The sequence below is a fragment of the Cydia pomonella genome, chromosome 2 (genome assembly GCF_033807575.1).
Source record: "Cydia pomonella isolate Wapato2018A chromosome 2, ilCydPomo1, whole genome shotgun sequence".
Classification (NCBI taxonomy): domain Eukaryota; kingdom Metazoa; phylum Arthropoda; class Insecta; order Lepidoptera; family Tortricidae; genus Cydia; species Cydia pomonella.
Genome location: NC_084704.1, coordinates 5,860,319 through 5,882,146, shown reverse-complemented (window position 1 = coordinate 5,882,146; position 21,828 = coordinate 5,860,319). Strand labels below are relative to the sequence as shown.

At 38.9% G+C, this 21,828-nt stretch overlaps 2 protein-coding genes across 2 annotated transcripts in view; both read right to left on the bottom strand.

Moving 5' to 3' along the window:
- Positions 1 to 6,859: 6,859 nt before the first annotated feature.
- Positions 6,860 to 9,413, bottom strand: LOC133532178 (trypsin CFT-1-like). Its single transcript, XM_061870730.1, has 4 exons — positions 9,258 to 9,413; positions 8,453 to 8,627; positions 7,817 to 8,072; positions 6,860 to 7,222 (listed from the first exon to the last, which is right to left on the bottom strand). Exons 1-4 carry the CDS (start codon positions 9,304 to 9,306, stop codon positions 6,926 to 6,928), a joined length of 777 nt encoding a protein of 258 aa, XP_061726714.1. The 5' UTR covers positions 9,307 to 9,413; the 3' UTR covers positions 6,860 to 6,925.
- A 3,309-nt stretch (positions 9,414 to 12,722) lies between these two features.
- LOC133515627 (uncharacterized) overlaps positions 12,723 to 21,828 on the bottom strand; it is a 33,752-nt gene continuing 24,646 nt past the window's right edge. The window contains 3 exon segments of the mRNA XM_061848198.1: positions 12,723 to 13,532; positions 14,098 to 14,286; positions 20,800 to 20,910. Coding sequence (XP_061704182.1) covers positions 13,357 to 13,532; positions 14,098 to 14,286; positions 20,800 to 20,910 — 476 coding nt within the window. The 3' untranslated portion in view covers positions 12,723 to 13,356.

Below are 21,828 nucleotides of genomic sequence, written 5' to 3'. Positions count from 1 at the left end.
GAAATTTGAAATAAGTTGGACTAAAACTGTGACTAGTGAAGTCAACAAGTTAGATAAAATAATAATCAACCTGAAGTGTGAAATATAATGATTGCAGATGGCGACATTAATTGTTTATTTAATTGATCTAAAAGTTTTTAGGACATATCTGGTGAGCATCCTTAATTCCCGTTTTTAATAGAACTACTTATAAATTTTCAAGCGATTCATATTCAGTACGGAGATCCCGGAATCTAGGTATTGATGAATACACGTTCGGTAATAATACCGGTATTGTGATAAGTCCGGTATTTGGAAGCTAGTACTTAGGCCACAAAATAAGCAGGTATGGGTCTAACATATTTCAGAAAAAAACACGTCAGTGAAAAAAACATTAACGTCCTTGGTACGCAACGTTATTCTATACTATATTATACCTATACATATATTATAACTATTAATTTAGCTATTGATTCTTAACTTTGCGATGTTTACAGGAAAACCGTGACAATAAAATGTGCATGAGTTTTGGCAGATTTAATTAAACATATCGAGGAAGGTATTATTACAATGATCATATATTATTAATAGGTACATTTTTTTAATCGACTTCCTGATATTTCAGCTGTTACAAATATTGACGTTTTCTAACAACGACTTTTATTTGCAGTAATTACCATTTGGTAAAGTTGCACTGCTGCTGAAAACCATAAAATGGTCAAAGTAACGAGATAATGAAGCACTGTATCCTACCCCTGATTGTGCTAATTTTAATTAATGTTATGAGATGCACTATGGCCATGTTTTATTTAAACTTAGTCCCTTTTCCTTAAAAAAATATTCTGGGGCCCATTTCTCGAACGGTATTAGTCTAATATTATTAGTGCGTTGCCATGGTAACCCATACGGCTTTACAGGGGCCCATTTCTCGAACGGTAATAGACTAATATTATTAGTCCACGAACTGTCAAGTCGTATGGGTTACCGAATACACGAATATTAGACTAATATCGTTTGAGAAATGGGTCCCAGTTCGTGGACTAATAATATTAGTCTAATACCGTTCGAGAAATGGGCCCCTGTATTCAAATTGACACTAATTATTGTTTAAAAAAAATATTGAGGGGCCACAAATGGTGTACTTTTTTAGTTTGTTAGTAGGAGTTTGTCGACCGACCCGTTATCTCTTGCTGCGTCTAGTCACGTACAGCTAATCGCGATTGTCTGCTATAATCATCTGCGTAGAGAATTTACTCGAACTTTTAAGGTTATTATTGGGTAATGTAAACGTCCTAGTGCTCAACATGCTAATACCCAATATGTGACTCCCTGCTCGCTCCTCTATTGCCAGTGACGTAAGTTTAAAGTTCACATACACTGGGACAGTGACGAGCACTGAGGCGTCTATCTTATTGTTAGTGCAGTCTAAGTGCCTTGCACTCGATTATTATAAGAGCGACAGAGATGAAGGTTGTGTTTCGGCTTCCCTTTCATTTTAATTGATCGACCCCATATATGTAGCTTTTTGGAACGTAGGTAGTTATTTAGACCTTAAGGCCCTAATGAACATATTATTTTTCACCACACCAGTTCGTAAATTTTGAGTGCTCTCTTGATTGTTCAAAAACTGATGAGAAAGTTGCATTTTATCCACAAGAGTGTCAAAGTAAATTGTTGTAAATTTTGAGTTGTTTCCTTATTTTGGCTGATAGACTTGAATTTTAAATGATGATTTTGAAGGATAATATAGTGATATATCATTTGGATTGGATTGGTTTGATGTTTTACAGTTAGTATTTTCCTCGCGTTGGTGTGGTCAAAATTTTTGTTTCGGTACCAGTTTGTTTAACTCTCGTGCCTTGAAACCCGCGCACCGCCCAAGATTGCACTTCCGCTCAAAATCGCACGTTCAATTTTGGAATCTTTCGCTCGCTCGGGTATAGATATTAGCACGTGGAGTTAAACAACAAATTTGCCCCAAACAAATAACTATTAACTAAAAAACTTTAACTTAATAGTCTCTACGTTTCAAGACGCTATTCGAAGATCGAAGAAGATCGAATTCGTTTATGAATCTTAATTTAAAGTACATAGATATAACCAAACTGGTCTGGTCTTAGTGGTTACGAAGTGAAACGCCTTGCTGATTGACGGGAGGCTGCGAAAGACCGGATAAGTCAGAAAGAGAACCAGGCCTTTACCCAGCATAATACAATGTACTCTTAAATGTAACAATTAAATTATACCAAAATAAATATAACCGTAAAGTTTTCTTGATACAGTATTTGTATTGATATATATTTTGGATCTATATCGGAATGCCTAAAGTTTTTTGGCCTAAATTATCATTGCCTAACATTATTTGGCATAACCATCACTTGCCCTAACACTCGTATGGACGAATTGTGGTTGCCCTATTCCACAATGACCGATTTCGTTTTGGCCTAATTTATTTTTCCCTAATGACACTTACCACAATCGTTACATACCCTAATGTTACATAGCATAACAATCATTGCGTCTAATCATTAAAAATCCTAAAAATCATATGTCCTAACCATCTTTATACCTAATTGCACACAGCCCATTATAATACGTTTTGGTAGTAATCACTAATCACCCAAATTGCGTACAGTTAGTAATATCGACGGAGCCCCGTTTGCGCGGGGCTCCTATTCTGTGCCGTTTGGCCTTTAGCCGTTTGAAGATACCTAACGAACCTAACCTATCGTTAAATTTTCACCGTCCCAATCCCAACACTCCCACCACCGACAATTTTACAAGCGCCAACCATTAAGGCAGAATTCGCACCTCGTTTGCGAGTTCATTACTGCATATATGGAAAATAATATGATGACAACTAATAATTAGAGCAGTACCCATTAGGCCAAAACAGTTCGGGCATCACATTATAGTTCACACTATAATAGGGATTTCATGTAATATGCAACAAACCATTAGGGATACTCAATTACTCACCATTAGGACAAAAATGCTTAGAAAACATAACATTTAGGTAAAACAATACATTATGCAAAATTATCATTGCGCCAAGTGACAGTTATGCCAAGTGATCATTAGTCCATAGCAGTTAGGCCAAGTGATTTTAGGCCAAACGTTGTTAGGCATTCAGAAGGACACCCATATATTTTATACACTTACGGGATAAATTCCAAAAAATCCTTTTTTACTCTTTCTACAATGCACTCTAGGCTCCATGTTTCAATTATTTACTCGTGTAATGTAATACCTAATTGAAATTGAACCATAGTTTACTTTTTTGTACATAGTGTTTGTTTGTCTTTCATGTTTTACTTTTTTTACTCTCAATTGCTCAAATGTAGACTGGAAGAGAGCCCTTATAGGGATAAGTACGCCTTTGAACATTGCCAACATTCTGTTTTTATTGTATCTTAACCTGTCTTATGTAAGTTATGTACAATAAAGTTTTTACATACATACATACAATATTTGTAGAATACCTTTGACGGGTTAGGCTATCTGTGAATTGTCTGTCAGTACCTACCGAAAGAAATGTTTGCGTAACCACTGTTAAATAACACAATACTTTACTATTTGCATAAAATTGGACTTGCGGATTATATGCTCGTACCTATTACAAAACCGGTTGTATGATTTATCGGTTGTAGGGTTTTGTGTTGAATTTCTTAAAGGTGTCGGCTAATTCTTTTTTCAGTGTATTATAAGTGTGTTGTTAGATTTACGTAGATAAAAAGCAGTTGTTATGGTTTTTAGGCCTTTGTAAAACCCACATAACAAAAATATATTAATGAAAAACAGGATGTGGTAATTACATATTCAGCTTGGAATTTATTATCAATTAGGCAAACTAATACGCTTTTTTCCCGTTTTAAATTCATTTTAGGGTCCCGTACCTCAAAAGGAAAAAACGGAACCCTTATAGGGTCAATCGTGCGTCTGTCTGTCTGTTCGTCTGTCACAGGCGTCACAGCATATTTTCTCAGAAACTACTAGACCAATTAAGTTGAAATTTGGTCCAAATATGTAAGTATGTGACCCAAAGACGGACATGTAACCTAATCAAATGAATTTTGAGCAAAGGGAACACTTTTGGGGGGTAAATGAGAAAATTAAAAATCGTGGTTTGTCTTTCAAGGTCAACTAAATCATGTTACATATCGAATGAAAGAGAAAGGCTTATTATTGTGAGGATCTCAAATATATTTTCTTTTTAATTTTAGAATAAACAGTTTAAAATTTATTCAAGAAAATAGGCAAAAAATGACCAGTACCCCTGTATCTCTGAAACTACTTGGTTTAACATTTTGAAAATAATACACTAAATAGTTCTTTACCTAAATATGACAGGAAAACCTATAAGAAATCTGCAGACAAGCATGAGTTGGACTTAAGAACAACTGTTTAGGGGCACAGTCGCAATGGTTTACGTGAAACGTGGTAAGGACAGCTATTTCGAAGGCAGAAAGTCGCGATTCGCTTAGAGACGAAGGCCCGAAACGCCCCGAAGAGGCGTGGCTACACGCGAGACTGAAGGCTGAGCTGAGGGAGGTTTATGCTTGAGCACTTGTGTTTGAACACAGAACAACAGTATAAGTGGCCAGCATGCACTTGTACTGTTGTTCTGTATTGATGGCACTTCCTGCAAAGTTCACGAGTATCTTAAATGCCAAGGGCGAAGGCCGAGCTCAACGTAAGGTCGAAACCCCGAAGCGTTCTGGCACATTGCGAAGACCGAAGGCAGAGCACTGAGACTGTTTTATTTGGCACACAGCCGCAATGATACTGGTACTGTACCTACTATGGATTGATTAGGTACATGTACTATTGTTTCGTGTTTGACCAAATAATACTTATTTTAGCTCCGAATCCGAATGCGCGGTTTCTAGCGTAAAATCAGCACCATCTCTGTCAGCGGTAAATTCAATTCCAAGCAATAGTTTCTTTCCTAAACATCGATATAAAATCTATGCATATAGCTTTTATATAAATTCTGTGTCTGCTAGGGTTAGAAAGTTAATATATATCATGAAACTACTGAGAAATGCTGCTGGTAAAGATATACTTAAAGTGGTTTACACAGCCATTTGCCAACCAGGCGTTGCTTATTGCATCACGATTTGGGGAGGAGCTGCTAGCTCAAACCTTATATCCCTAGAAAGAGCTCAGCGTTTCATATTAAAAGTGATGCTTAGAAAGCCCCGGCTATTTCCTACTGTTTCTCTGTATAAAGAGTGGAAGGTTTTAACAGTTCGGTAACTTATGTTTCAAAGGGTGTGCTGTCATGGTACATCGTAACACCATTGCTTCACAAAACTATCCGTACCTGCTAAGTGGAAGAGTGTACAAAATCCCAGTTCAGAACACCAAAACCACTTTCGCAAAACGTTTCCCCAGTCACCTCCATCCATACCTATACAATGCGGTTACAAAATATTGTGACATCAAGAGTGCATCTCTGCCTGAAGCCAAGAGGAAACTTTTCAACTGGTTGAATAGGCTGAACTACCATGAAACTGAGCAAATTATGAAACGGGTTGTCTAAATCCTACTCCCTACTCAACACAGGTCTACCCAACTTAAGGTCGCTCTTACTCACAAAATCATCACATCATATTCACTCACACACACACACACACACACACATCATGATTTTTTATTTCTGATATGGTTAATTTTTACTCAAAATTGTAAATGTAATATAGGTAGTATTAGTTAGTATTCTCTTTGCATGTATTTAATTCAGCACACGTTTTTTAGTTTTAGTTTAGAGGATACCCTAAAAATTTATGTAGTAATTCTGTAGAGCGGTCACCACGATACAGGCCTAGCCTAGTGTGGGACCACTGAGCTAGTTATGTAATTTTATCTTCTTTCTTTTAATAAACGATTTTTATTTTATTTTTATTTTTTATAGTTTTTGATATATAAGCCATTGTACTTTCTGTTACATCTGGTTTTGATCCGACCCCTTCGGGTTTTTAGGTTTCCATAGCCAAATGGCAAAAAAGGGAACCCTTATGGATTCGTCATTTCTGTCTGTCTGCCCGTCCGTATGTCACAGCCACTTTTTTCCGAAACTACATATAAGAACTATACTGTTGAAACTTAGTAAGTAAATGTATTCTGTGAACCGCATTAAGATTATCACACAAAAATAGAAAAAAAAACAGTAAATTTTGGGGGTTCCCCATACTTAGAACTGAAACTCAAATTTTTTTTTTCGTCAAACCCATACGTGTGGCGTATCTGTGGATAGGTCTTTAAAAATGATATTGAGGTTTCTAATATCATTTTTTTCTTAACTGAATATTTTGGGCGAGAGAAGAAAATAAAATTTTAGAAACCTCAATATAATTTTTAAAGACCTATCCATCCTAAACCCACACGGGTTTGATGAAAAAAAAATCGAGTTTCAGTTCTAAGTATGTATTTATTGTTTATTTCTATTTTTGCGTGAAAATTTTAATGCGGTTCACAGAATACATCTACTTCCCAAGTTTCAAGAGTACCTATAGTTCTTGTAGTTTCGGAAAAAAGTGGCTGTGACATACGGACGGACAGACAGACAGAAATGACGAATCCATAAGGGTTCAGTTTTTTGCCATTTGGCTACGGAACCCTAATTATCGGCTCTAGATTTAAAAACCTCGGAGGAAATAGTCGAGTACGTTTGTATGGAGAAATGACCACTCCTGTTGCCTCTTAAATATTGGTGTAAATAATTGTTGGTAAATTGTCAATAAGTGCTTCCAGTAGTCGATACTAAGTATCGTGCTCTTTGCATCGATATCCTATACGAGTATCATGATCAATGATCTCAGTCTCTAAAAACAGGTGCTCAATTTAAAAAATTATGTAGTACGTGAAAAAAAGTCAATAACCAATAGAGCCACATTTTATTTTAAAATCCTGGTAGTTGCCGTGGATCTAAAATCTATAATCATTACTTGGCTATATTAACAATCCAGTGAGTATAGGCTGAGACCCTGGTGCTCAAGCTAGGGTAGCGCCTCTCCCCGCAGCGGTAGCTGTACGCAGCCACACCCACCAGCACGTTGTTCGCAGCGTGCACGACCGGCCCGCCATAGTCTGAGCCGCAGAACTCCCCGTTCGCACGTCCCGTGCACATCATGCCTTCAGTCACGTTTAGCCCTTCGTAGCCTAGCAGGGCTTTGCAGTACGACTGGTTGACGACGTTTTGCTGTACGTAGCGGAGAGTGTCTCGGAGTTCTGCGGACACCTGGAATATTATTGATTACATAGAGCGCATTGAATGCTGGTAAATGGCTGTCCCATAGGACAGGGACATAGGATAAATTTATGCATACATAGATTTATAAATACTTCAAGCTTGGATGCGAAACGGCTTGAGTTGAAATGTAATGAACAGAAAGAAAATTTATCTCTTTCTCAGCACAGAGGCTGTTGGTCAAATCTATAATGATATATTTGCCATATCACGATCTAACGGTTAGATCGGTAGATAGGTTAGATTCTAACCTACCGCCAACGGCGCCAACACTGTACCGTTGTTCCCACGTAATATTTTGACTTCGGCTACGAGTATTTAGTAAAGTGATAACGATACGGGATCCTTACACTCTGATTCTGTCCCTATCCTATAAACCAACACGGCATCATTGTCTGACACTGACACGTTATAGTTGGCCTCAGCTACAGCAACAGGCTGCACCACCGGCGAGTACGTCAGCGTCGCCACACGCAGTTTAGCGATGTCAGGCTGCAGAGTCTGGTAGTTGTAGTTCGGGTGAAGTGTGATCATTCGGCAGCCGGCAAGTAAATACGCAAGGGTGAGGGAAACTAATTCACTTACACTCTGATTCTGTCCCCATCCTATCACCAACACAGAATCGTTATCTGACACGTTATAGTTGGCCCCAGCTATAGCAACTGGCTGCACAGATGCTGAGTACGTCAGCGTGGGTACACGCAGCACAGCAATGTCGGCCTGCAGGGTTTTGTAGTTGTAGTCCGGGTGAAGAGTGATCAGGCGTACGGAGACGACGGAACCGCCTGCGTTAGGCTGGGCTGAGCCCACGCGGACGCGGTACTGCGATACTGGATTTGGTCTGAAAATATTTTAAATTTTTTTTTTAAATTTTGTATAAGAAATAAGTACCTACCGAACGAAATACTATGAGCTTATAATGCTTTCGCACGATCTACGAGTAGGTTTGCTTTAGATACGTTGTGAATGAATCATATAACAAATAGGTCAATTCACTAAGTATTTAATTATATAGTTATATTCCCTGGCTATCAAGAGAACTGGCAGCCGACACACCGCAGTGGTGGTGAGCACTGAACCGCCGCAGACCTGCCGAAAATACACAGTCGGGCCGCGCAAGATGGCAGTGGTGAACGGGAACAGCTAGATCGCCGCCGAGGAGTTGGAGGACATGCGTGGTTGGGTGATAGCACCTCAGATTAACAGGGTTATAGTTTTTACCTCCCTTGGTTATCAAAACAGCTGGCAGCTGACAGTACCGCAGTGGTGGTGAGCACTGACCCGCCGCAGACCTGCCGGAAATACCCGGTTGGACCGTACAAGATGGCGGTGGTAAACGGGAACCGCTCGATTGTCGTCGAGGAGTTCGAGGACACGCGTGGTTGCAGGATGGCACCTAAGATGTTATTGTTACATTTAAACTGTTGCTCACGTTCAAATAAATATAAAACTTAGCCTACACATTTACTACCACGACATGTTTTGAATTATCCGGTGCTTCGAGTGAAACCATTCAAAAACAAACCTGAAGATGAATCCCTAACTCATGGGAACAACACGTCAGTAACATCAGAAATTTCAGTAAGAGCTCGATAGAATATTTTAGATTTCTAATTATAATAATTTAAGTACTAATGCTTCAGAATAGATTTAGGTATAATCAAGTATCATGAATCATGAATATTGAAACGTAAACTTCCTTTTAGGTCCATAGACCATACCATGAAACCATTCCAATTAGCCCGGGCGGTAAATGTCGCTGCGCTGTCAAACATCTATTATCAAAAGAACTGTGTAACTGCGTAAAATGTTAACTTACAAGTCCCGAGTAGTTAACTATCATTTGATAAACATTTTATTAAATCAAATTTACGTATTAATATCCTGAAATGTACCATTTTTTATCCGTTAATACATCGTAATAAATCATGTTTTATTTATGATTTCTAAATGAGTAAATTTACCTGCCGTGGCAAAAATGAACAGATTCCCTATACTCGAAATTAAAAGAAACAACGATACGAACCAGAGCTCAACCCCATGAAAATGGTGGTAAAAATAATAGATGAAAACATCTTGACCGCCAGTCGGTCCCGAGTCAAACGTAATAATGCCAGAACGCTGCTTGTCTTTTTATAACAGGAGGACTTTCTTGAGTGTTCCTCAAATCTAATATCTAATCAGAAATAATACAAGGAACGTTGTTTGTCGGAACGTTCAATGCGTTATCAAGGGGTGTGTAATAATCTCTATAACAATAAATGATCTATTTTCACTTGATATTTGAGGATATATTACTTAGGTAATATAATTTAATAATATGTATACCAACAAGAGGAATGATAATATGTACCAATATGGTTACATAATGTTATTTGTAAAAGCGCTTGAATTTATATTACTTTGATTTCTAGCCATGAAATAAGCTTCATGAGTAAATCTTGAATTTATAAATCATAATAATTATAAATATTTTACTTACTAATATAAGTTTTTACATGGCAAATATACGACTTGGTGACAAGTCGACGAAACCCCGTCTCTTTAGACATTGGGTTATGGGTGTCTATTTGTCTAACCTAGTTATACTATACTTTATCCGACACGACACTCAAATATCAAAAATTATACATATCTAAAAGTAATATATAACATCCAGTTAATGTTATTTCGAAAGTCATTATAAAATTAAAGTATGAGCGTTATACTGCATGATAGTGTGTAATAAGAATATGTCATTCGTATGTGTGTATGTATATGTCTCATTAATTATATTCCTTGATCGTTATATCGACCAATAATATATCATTACTTCATTAGTTGTTATTTAGAGTGAAACGTACCCTTCAATCATGGAAATAGTAAGTCGCTAGTCGATACCTAACGTATGTATGCAGTTGTCCAATATTTATCAGCGACATACTACTTATATTACTAAGTTGTCGGAAAAAGATCGCGTTTTAGCGATAAAGCCACCTGTTGTATTCTCTATCTTTAATTAATTGTGTTTTTCTGTTACTTATTTGATGGTTGCCATAAAGAGTATCTGTTCTATTTTTTTGTGTATAATATTCAGTAATATGTATAATATGTACCTATAATATTCAATATCTTAGTGCTGGTATGTCAATGAAATTTTCAAGACAACTACAATCTTTATATATATATCTATCTAGTATCTAATAATACTAGAGGTCTTTAGCATCTTGACAGATGATTTATGCAGCGTTTGTATGTGAGGGACAACGTCTCTCTTGGCTGTATAAGACAATGCGAGACCGGCATTTACGACCGCATTGGTGGCAGCTATAGGGGGAGCCATGTCGGCAACAACTTCAGGTGGGTTGTACCTCTTCGTGCGTTTACGGGCAAGGTCATGGAACCACGCGTTGTCGTGAATTTCGCGACCTTTCGCTATGGTACCCCTCCATCCATCGCGATCTGATTCGAGATCCTTCCATGCGTCTCTATCGATGTCAAAAGAGACCACGTCACGTTTCACGCAGTCCTTAAAACACAGCAAGGGTCGTCCAATACGACGCTTTTGAAATGCTATCTGGCTTAACATGATCTGCCTAGGCAAAGAGTTCTGTCCATACGTTGCACATGCCCAAGCCACCGCAAGCGCCTCTGTTTCAGCAGGGCAGTGATGCTAGGAAGCTATGCGATTTCCAGGACTCTCTCTTTAGTGACCCTGTCCTTCCGTGTGATGTTGAGAATACTCCGAAGACAGCGCATGTGAAAGGTGTTTAGTCGACGTTCCTGATTAGAGTACGACGTCCAGGTTTGGGCTCCATACAAGAGCGTGCTCAAGGCGCAAGTTTAGTAAACAATCATCTTGGTCCTAATAGTAAGATGTTTGTTATTCGACACTCTTGTACGCAGCCTGCCGAACGTCGTGGCCGCCCTGCCGATGCGAAGGTTGACCTCGCCGTCAATGGAGAGGTTGTTCGACATGGTGGACCCTAAGTAACAAACCTTGTCGACCACCTCTAAGGGTACACTCTCCAGGAGGATGGATGGCTGGTAAGTGTACCCTTGCGCTTAAATTACGATCTTCTTCGTATTGATAGACATGGAGAACAGGGAACATGCGTAGGCAAATTTGTCTATCAGATTTTGGAGCCCATGGGGTGTTTTAGCTACGAAGGCTAAGAGCAGACTGTCGAAAAATAGGTCAAGGCTATTACGACGAGATTTTAAGTGATTGACATTGAACAATCTTTCGTCTGCTCTCGTGTGTAGATGAACTCCATGCTGCGAGTCGCCAAAGATGACCTTTAGCAACAAAGAGAAATATGCTGAATAGTGTTGGCGCTAAGACGCAGCCTTGACGAACTCCTCTCCGCATTTCAAACGCGTTGGACCCTTGACCATCAAATACAACTGATCCCTTCATCCCTTCGTGAAAAGATTTCACCAAGTTCAGAAGCTTCGGGGAACATCCATTTTCTCAAGTGCAGCGTAAAGCCCCTCCCTACTGACCGTATCAAAAGCCTTCTTCAGGTAGTGTAATAGAGGCGGCGTTAGGCGTGGGCGACGTGGGCCTCCGCCTACGGCCTCGCGGTCCGAGGGGCCTCGCGCCTCAAATAAGTATAATATCTCGGATACAACGTAAAAATGTTAGTTATTTCTTGCGCCACCAGAGGGCCTCGCTAAATGTACCTTGTACACCATAAAATTTTGGTCTTGCCCCGCCACTGCCCTTCCGAATAACAATGATATGAATTATTAATATGAAGGACCGCTGTAGGTATGTCGTTTTAAAAATCAGGCAACAAAGTTAGTATTTTCGTACAGTATTTTAGAATTCCGCAGTTTTCCGTCGAATACTCGAGTGTCCACCGTTATAGACTGTTATCGCTTTAGAAGCACTTCAACGTTATTTGTTATTCCTTTAATTATCGACAAATGTCTAGAATACTTCCATTACTCACCCAAAAACGTTATTAATTTTCAAGTGCCTGGCTGCGTAGCCAACGTGCCAATTTACGCTCCGTAGCGTAGCGAAGCCATGTCTCTCTATCACTCTTTTATATTGGAGCGACAGAGACAGTTGCGTTGCGTTGTAAACGATTGGCACGTTGGCTAGGCACCCTGATATCAATAATAGGTTAAACATTAGTTAGGTACTGTTTGTGAAACGTAAACACAAAATTTTGTTAGTGCTATGAAATTAGTATGACGCATTCTGTGACGTCACATGATCATAATATTAAATTTAATGAGTTTTGTCTTAATTAAAAGCACATAAACATGTTTTGGTTGTTTTTCAGTGTTTTTGCGTATGTTTGATTTTTATGAGGGCTGTGAAAACACTAACTTATCTATAAGATATCTATGTAACTCATATACCTATATACTATACTATACGCTTATAGCTGGTTTGACTGGTTATTATTTTATTACACTACCCTATTTCGTTTCATTTATTTTACCTAACTATATTTACACTTTTGTTTCTGAAACCAAGGGTTTGTATACAAAATAGTTTACTGGTGAAATAATTTATTTGCATTGTATTTACATATTATATTATCACAGTTAAATATATTCAAAAACATATATATAAAGTGGCAGAGATTACTAAGCAGGCTATAATGATATCCAGAAGCAGGAAGAGTAATCAGGCAGCAGTTTGTAAATTATTTTTAAGCATATTCATATAAAGTTGTAAACAAGTAAACATATGATTAAGAAGGCATTGAGAAAAACAATGTCTAGGCGAATTAAATATACTATTTACTTGATATTTATTTATTTTATTTATATACGGTAACACATTGACATATATCTAAGGATAGGCCTTACGGGCACCAAAGTGAATCGGGCACTACGAATGGTGCTAGTTCAGTGGTTTCACTCACGAATTCGAGCCAATCGTGCAGCCAGTACAATCAATCAATCGTGTACCAGTTCCAATCAATCGCGCGCGTGATGCGAACTCATCAACCATTCGCTTTGTGGCGTTAGACTGCGCACCGCTGTACTGGCCCCATTCTTATTGCCCGTAAGGCCCGTCCTTAGATATATGTATGTCAATGCGGTAACACCGCATCATGAAATACTAATCTTATGAAATACACGCGTGGAGCTGCCAGTTTACTCTTCTAATTCAGATATGACTAGGCCGGTAGGGGCGGCTTCTCCTGTTCAGGGTAGGGTAGCTTCCTGAAGCTATCGCGGAGGCCAGCGGCGGTCTCGGCGGCCCAGCGGCGGTTCCGTTTAAAGGCGAACGCGGCCACCAGCGCCACAAGTGCTACTGCTAACATCACGTATATCCACCAAGTCACCGGGCGATCTGGAATGAGAAAGTAATATTGATCAGTGAGTCATAAACTCCTGGTGACACTCTATAAAAGATTGCAAATTGAATATTTGGGCATTGTTATCTAAGGACGGGCCTTACGGGCGCTAAGAATGGTGCTGCTTCAGTGATGTCATTGACGAATTCGACCTATTTGTGCAGTCTAACACAACTAGTTGCGACTAATCGCACGCGTGATGCGAATTCATCAACCAATCACGTGGTGGCGTTAGACTGCACGATTGGCTCGAATTCGTGTGCGTGACACCGCTGTACTGACCCCATTCTCATTGCCCGTAAGGCCGGTCCTTAGATATATGTCAATGTATCTGGGTCGGTTCATCGATAGCAACAAACTGTCTGTCCTCATATTGTATCGTATGTTATTGTATAGGAAGTATCATGGTTATTTTTTTAATGACGTTGACTAGTCCGTCGATTGTAATCGGTGTAACTGGCCCTTAGTTTACCACAGAAAACTCGGCAGCCAGGCTAATCGGAGAGCTATCTTAATCCTTAATTAGCCCAATGGCTCAAATCTTAGAGTGAAACTAATTACCTGGAGGGGGCATCTCGATAGTATGATCGGTGGACTGCGCCAGTTCCGCGTCCTGGCCTTGGGCTTTGGCCACGACGGTCCAGGGGTGGTGTTCCAGGATCGTGGGTGACGCCACGCGGATCTTGCAATGACCCTGGCTAAGGGAGCTGCTGTCGGTGTAACCAGCTGGTACGTTGTCAGAAGTGAATCCTGGAAGTGACAAGATTATGAGAAGGAGTTACAGTTGAAGTAGCGATTCAATGGAATATATTGTTTTAATTAGACCTGTATAATATCGTGCAATTCATGTGTATGTACCCTTTACTAAATTAATTCAATAGAACACCGGCGATTCGATGGCGGCGTAAGACTCATTAAGATTTTGCTTATCATTAGTCTACCATAGATTTATAACTAGCCTAGATGCCTAGTCTGTACATCCCTAGTGAAGCCATTTCGAGGGCGACATTATGTCGCCCTCGTGTCATCGTATCCGAACGGCCCTCGCAGTACTCAAGGTCGAGTTGGTTTGTGTACACCTCCCGGTTATAAATTAAAAAATACAAGAAAGATGGTTGTTTGTGCGGTGAATTGGTGTCACAACACATCAGTGAATAAAAACAAACCGCCTGATATAACATTTCACGCGTAAGTATCCAGTTTAATGTGATATTTTTACGTAATTGTAAATACAAAAATCCAAATTTTCGTCAGCCGCCATTACTTATAAATGTTGCCAGGTGATATGAATCTTTTTTCCTCCAAATGAGGCATGACGATTACATTGATAAAATTAATATGCTTACTTTAAGTTCCTTGTATGACTATAGAAAATATTCTTTTTTAGTTTTTCATTCTTTTATTTCAAATTATGTTTTGTCTTTTATAAAATTACAGTTTAAATTCATATTTTTATTTTGTGTGATATTCGTTTTAGATTTCCGACTGATCCGCTACTGTCTGCGAGATGGATGGAAAAAATTAGATTAAATAGGAACGATGCAATATGGAAACCGACTAAACATAGTCGAATATGCTCTCGCCATTTTGATGAGCAAGTAAAGTAATTTTTATTTGTGGAACACAGGTGTTACAGTTAAGGTCTGTAAAAACGAAACGCAACTGTCACTGTCGCACTTATATGGAAGACTGATAGAGAGACACAAAGCGTTTCGTTGTCGAAGCAATAGCGATTGCAACCTTGGCTAGGCCGGCAGGTACAGTCGCCATCAGATATATGGGCTACCATACGGCCGCTAGGCCAAGGTACTCAAATATTTCGGAGCAGCATTAAATTTCAATATATTAGTTACGATAGATAAGGTCTATAATATCGGACCATATAATTCGCCATAAATTTGGGAGCAGCGACTTTTCAATTAATTCGTGACATACAATAAGATAAAGATATCGTAACAAACAGATCGTCAATGGTATCTAAGCAGTCAAGGTGATCATAAAGATCGGAACATTTATAGAAAATGTACCTTAAGTTTGTGTAATACAACTTAAAGTAGTTAAGATTGGACCCATGAAAATAAGGTTTCAGACAGGCATTAATACTATGTTATCAATACTTTAAATTTAGAACGAAATTGTTTGTTGTGACATTCACCGAAAAGAGTGTGGACTTGTCATCGTGACAAAATACCTATGTTTCCGTCTTTTTCGAATTAGACAATTTTTTTTACAAAACTAAATGCCTACAAAATCGTTGTTTCGACGCAATGTCAAAATTGGCGGGCGTAGAATGAGTAGCTTAATTTCGTCAAATTATGTCAGATGTCAGATGCTTAATGGCGTAATTGATAGTCCCTTGACTATTAACCTTTTCCACGCCAAAGACGTATATATCGGCACCACAGGTCCAACGCCAAAGACCGATATATCGGTCACCCACCACAGAGCAAAATAGTCCTACATGCACACGCATAAAGTTTAACTTCATTTTTGACATTTAGATGTCGTGGCATCTGAGTGGTAGGTTTTGCGTTTGACATGGCGTCGAAAAAGTTAAAGCACAAAGTCATGGGTTCAGATCTGATGTAAGTAATGGTCTAAGAGCTGGCCACGTCAGATGTGACACAATAATGAGAGGTTTGTAATCAGTCCAGTTAGATTGCATAACCATCCTTATTGCTAGATCCGGGCATCTGGCAGCTTTTAATGGGTGGAGATCAGAGTGACAGACCAACAAAGTTTTTAAGTTGAAAAAAAGTAATGACGCAATAGGTAAAAACTGCTAAAGTTGTGTCATTTATAGAGAACAGGGCCTATATTTTAACATTAGAACAAAAAACATTGTGTATTATTGCGCAAACAAGAACAGTAGGCGAGTAACCAAAAATTACATTATACATCATTTGGCACTACTTCCGCCAATCGAAACCTTTAGATATTATATGTATAATCTAATTAATTACATAATTTTTCATAATATTGGATCAAAACCAGAACTCTAGAATTTATTTTCTTCAAGTTATTTGCTTTCTTTTACCTCCACCACTTTACAGCTGCCAGATGTCCGGATCTAGAAATAAGCATAGTATTGCAAACTAACTAGAGGGGTTTCGTTGCTCTCATTATTGTGTCATATCTGACGTGGCCAGCTCCCCGTCTAAGTTAAAATCCATAATTCCACGGACTGATTTGACAGCTCCTGGCATACAAAGCGATTGTCAAATGTATGAAAAGAGCTGTCAAATCAGTCCGCGGATTTATGAATTCTACCTTATAAGTAGTTTTGCTTTTTTTTGGATAAAAATAACATTATTATTTCCTTTATTCATTTTCGTTCTTAGGCTACGTTTTACATTATTATTATCGTGTATGTCTTTCCCGACCACGGAACAATGGTGTTCCGGACCTTTGGGAGGCGTATGCGGAGCCGAAGCCAACGCGCAGAGGCCCTTTTGACAATTTAATGAAAAGAGAGGGGTACACTAAGCGACAGCACCCGCCATGGTGTAAGGACTATTGAGAGTTAATGGAGTCTAAAATGTACTAGGCTATTGGGTGAATAGTATGGACTGATTACTGGGCTATTGGATGAAGAACCGGACGCCTGCCTAATAAAACGGTATCCAATTTTATTTCCGGCAGACGGTGACTCGCCCTCCGCAAGATGGGCCCCCATAAAAAGCGACATCAAAGATGGCTCAAGGGCAACACCGGTGCGGGAGCTGGGGGTAGAGAGGTGTCACTGGACTTTAAACATATAGCCAACTCGCCACGTAGGTTTCCACATCTACCCTCGAGAACAAAGCTCTAACGACCCCACTCTGGACAGCCGGCTAAGGCAAGCCAGAGGCAGGGGACCTGTCCCACCATCCGACAGGGCACCCCAGGGGCACTCAGGTACGTGGAGTCGCTACTCTCCAACAGCTCGCCACAAGCTGCCCTGCGTTGACTGATTGCGCTGGTGAAAACCAGTGGGCGATGGGGTCGTCACATCCCTACGCCTCTATTGTCAAGGCGATAAAGTGCTTGTTCGCATATTTTTGAGTACCCTGGCCGCTCCGATGTATCTGATGGCGACTGTACAGTCGCCATCAAATATATCGGAGCGGCGAAGGCACTCAAAATATCTGAACATGCACTTTATCGCCTTGAGAATAGCGTTGTTCAGATATTTGTGACCACCTTGGCCGCTCCGATATATCTGATGGCGACTGCACTTAAAATGATTAGTATAGGTATCTAATATCTATCACGTTTGAATTGTTGATCAAGTACTAGAACCTACTTGGTAATTATCTTTCACGTGCGAACTCTTTTAACTCGCGTAGTCCTACTTCAAACTGCGTTCGATATTTGATTTCTTCATGTTTTCTTGGTTTTCTATATTCTTGACGTTGACAACTTCCTGCAATTGTTATCCTCGTAATATTTTATCGAAAGTAGACTGCGAAAATTGTTATTTTAATCTTTAACAATTTTGCCCACGACCATGATACCCTATCGCGTAGATATTGAAATAAAAAAGAAAATTATACAATTGCGGAATGATGGTCTGCCTATAACAGACGTAGCTAATGAAGTTGGAGTTGCAGTAAGTATTGTTTACTATACATACTTACAGAATTTAAATGCAAAGGTTATTACGATAATGATTTAATAAATTAAAATTTTATTTCAGAGAAACACCGTGTATCGATGGCTGGAGAGATGGCAGCAAGAAGGAGCTTTGTCGAATCATGTATCTTTTGGACGTCCACGTTCTACGACACGGCGTCTAGACATGGATATTATAAATCAAGCTCGTGAAGAAAGATTCATAAATACCACCCAGTTTGCAAACCAATACCAAGTATCGAGCAGTACCATACGACGGCGTCTAAAAGAGGGTGGTTTACAAAATAGAGTGCCAGCAAGGAAACCGGCACTAACTGATAGACACAAAGAGGACAGGTTGCAATTTGCAGCTAGGTATTTGAATCATAATTTTAATAAAGTCATTTTTATGGACGAAAAGGTGTTCTGTTCAGCAGATAATGGCAGAATGAGTTTATGGAGACCAGACAATACGCGTTATCTGGAGCAAAATGTAGTGCCTAACCGCCAGAGTGGGCGTATTACAATTGGATTTTGGGGCTGGATGTGTAAAGATGGCCCAGGGGAGCTGGTAGAAATTACAGGTCGTATGAATGCGGTGGATTACAAAGAAATACTTGAGGAGTCGTTTTTGCCTACTGCCCAAATATTTTACCCCAATGAGCATATAACATTCATGCAAGACAACAGCTCGGTGCATAATGCTCGCTTGGTTCAGGGATGGATTCATGACCACAGAGATGTGCTGACTCGCATAAAAATGCCTGCAAAGAGCCCCGATCTCAACCCCACAGAAAATCTATGGGGTAAAATGGTGCAAGAGTGGGACGGAAACCAGTGTCGCACCAAAGATGCTTTAAGACGCCACGCTCTTAACGTTTGGGAGTCTTTTAGAGGGCGAAACGTGTGTGAAAATCTGGTCGGCTCAATGCGAAGACGATTGCAAGCTGTATTAAACGCCGAGCCACCGGGAAGTTACACGAAGTACTAACGTTTTCACAGGCTGAAGAAAAGCAGAGTTTTATTTTGTTTACGGCTAGCGAAGCACGTATTAAAAGGTTATTTTAATGGTATAAGTAAATATTGTTCGTGTTTGATTCTTAAAATAAAAATATTTTCTACTAAATCAGTTTTTTTATTTATATTAAGTTTTTATATTCATATGAATAAGGTAGTGATACCAATGATCGACAACTTAACCCTTTACCAGGCTGACAGTTCAAAAATGACAATCGAATGTCAGTCTTACTCATCGAAAATAGAACACATGATTGAAGAGCCGCATGTGGGAAATATATATCCCTTAGCCTGGTAAAGGGTTAATACCCAATAAACGACACCAGTAGTTCACGTCTATTACTTATGAAATAAGGTTGAAAGTGTCGATCATTGCGTGAATATCGAGCACTGGTGTCGTTAGCTTACCTATCAATATACAGTTTTCGAGAATGCTGCTTGAAATTATCTCATGTGTCTAAGAAACTTACTTGCTCATCCATAATAGTCGTCAAAATCATCCTTGACATTGACAACTTAGTCAATATAGGTAGTAACGAATTCAAATGTGTAGGTAGTCGCCATCAAATATATCGGAGCGGACAAATATCTGAACATGTACTTTATCGCCTTGACAATAGAGGTTTTGTTCAGATATTTGTGACCACCTTGGCCGCTCCGATATATCTGATGGCGACTGTACTATGTCATACGGATTTACAGTATATTTTTTCATAAATGTTCCGATATTTATGATCACCTTGACTGCTTAGATACCATTGACGATCTGTTTGTTACGATATCTTTGTCTCATTGTATGTCACGAATTAATTGAAAAGTCGCTGCTCCCAAATTTACGGCGAATTATATGGTCCGATATTATAGACCTTATCTATCGTAACTAATATATTGAAATTTAATGCTGCTCCGAAATATTTGAGTACCTTGGCCGCTACCATATATCTGATGGCGACTGTACAATTACTAGTACTGACGATAAATAGTTATTTGTTTTACAAGAGGGAAAGTTGTTGTTTAACCGCTCGTGCTAATTAGCAATATTATCGAGCTAAGTAGATAAAGATCCCAAAATTTCTAAAAATGGAATCTTGAGCGTTGCGAGGGTTTCAAGTTACGAGAGTTAAACAAATTTTGCCCCAAGTGAAACACAAAACTTTTCACCATACCAACCCGAAGAAAATATTAAATGTAGGATATCAAATAAAATCAAACCAAATCGAATCCAAATAATCGTCATTAAATATTTATCATTTAAAATCATTATTCCAAAGTCAATTCTACCAGCTATTATTTGTGCACATTTGTAAAATAAAAAAATAAACGTTTTTTATTTAAACATTATTTCACAAAGTACAGAAATGCAAAGTCCTTAAAAGAAACCTTGAAAGCTTTTGCTATAAATTTAATATCTACATACACACTCCCAAATGATAGATAGCCAAGTATAAGGATGTGGTTAAAATCCATCTACTTTAAGGGGAATAAATGAACTCTGGCAACCCGTTTTTGTATATATTGTGTGTCGCTGAGCGTAAGACACGAGCGTCGCACGCACACATCGATCGTGTTTCGGCTTCACTTTTGGCAGATTAGCCTTATGAGGACTAACTGTCTATGTGTGATAGGTCAGTGTAGTCTACCATAACAACATACCTTGTCCATCAATGCGGACGAATCTACAGTAGTCAAGCGCTGGATTTCCATTGACTATTCCCTCTACCACCAACTCGTTGCCTTCCACGAACTGGCTAGCGGATATCGGTTCTGAAATAAGAAATAAACTCAGCACTTGATTGTTTTGCGGATGTTTGAAGTATCTGACAACGTTCCTACAGAACTTTCTAGTGCCAGCTACATACATACACTATTTATGACAAAAGTCTAGATGACTACTGTTATGATTATCACACGTTTTCCTCATAAGCCCAAATTTTCAAACAGCTTTTTAGGGTTTCGTAGTCACCTAGAAACCTTTATAGATTCGCCATGTCCGTCTGTCCGTTTATCCTCGGCTTGGTCCGTGATCGTTAGTGCTAGAAAGCTGCAATTTGGCAGGGATACATGAATCATGCATGGCGACAGAACGGTGCAATAAAAAGCGGCCAAGTGCGAGTCGGACTCGCGCATGAAGGGTTCCGTACCATTTAAGACGTATTAAAAAAAAATCTACTTGCTAGATCTTGTTCAACATTTTACCACTTTGGACACACATTTTACCACTTTGGAACTGTCTCTCGCGCAAACTATTCAGTTTAGAAAAAAATGATGTTAGGAACCTAAATATCATTTTTGAAGACCTATCCATAGATACCCCACACGTATGGGTTTGATGAAAAAAATTTTTTTTTAATTTATTGACGTATTAAAAAAAAACTATTCACTAGATCTCGTTCAAACCAATTTTCGGTGGAAGTTTGCATGGTAATGTATATCATATATTTTTTTTAGATTTTTCATTCTGTTATTTTAGAAGTTACAGGGGGGGGGACACACATTTTTTCACTTTGGAAGTGTCTCTCGCGCAAACTATTCAGTTTAGAAAAAAATTATATTAGAAACCTAAATATCATTTTTGAAGACCTATCCATAGATACCCCACACGTATGGGTTTGATGAAAAAAAAATTTTTTTAAATTTTTTATGACGTATTAAAAAAAAACTACTTACTAGATCTCGTTCGAA

Coding starts and splice junctions, on each gene's coding strand:
- LOC133532178 (XM_061870730.1), bottom strand. CDS start 9,306: ATGTTTTCATCTATTATTTTTACCACCATTTTCATGGGGTTGAGCTCT. Junction 8,628..9,257: donor TTTCATGGGGTTGAGCTCTG/GTTCGTATCGTT, acceptor ATAACATCTTAG/GTGCCATCCTGCAACCACGC. Junction 8,073..8,452: donor TGTTTTGATAACCAAGGGAG/GTAAAAACTATA, acceptor AAATATTTTCAG/ACCAAATCCAGTATCGCAGT.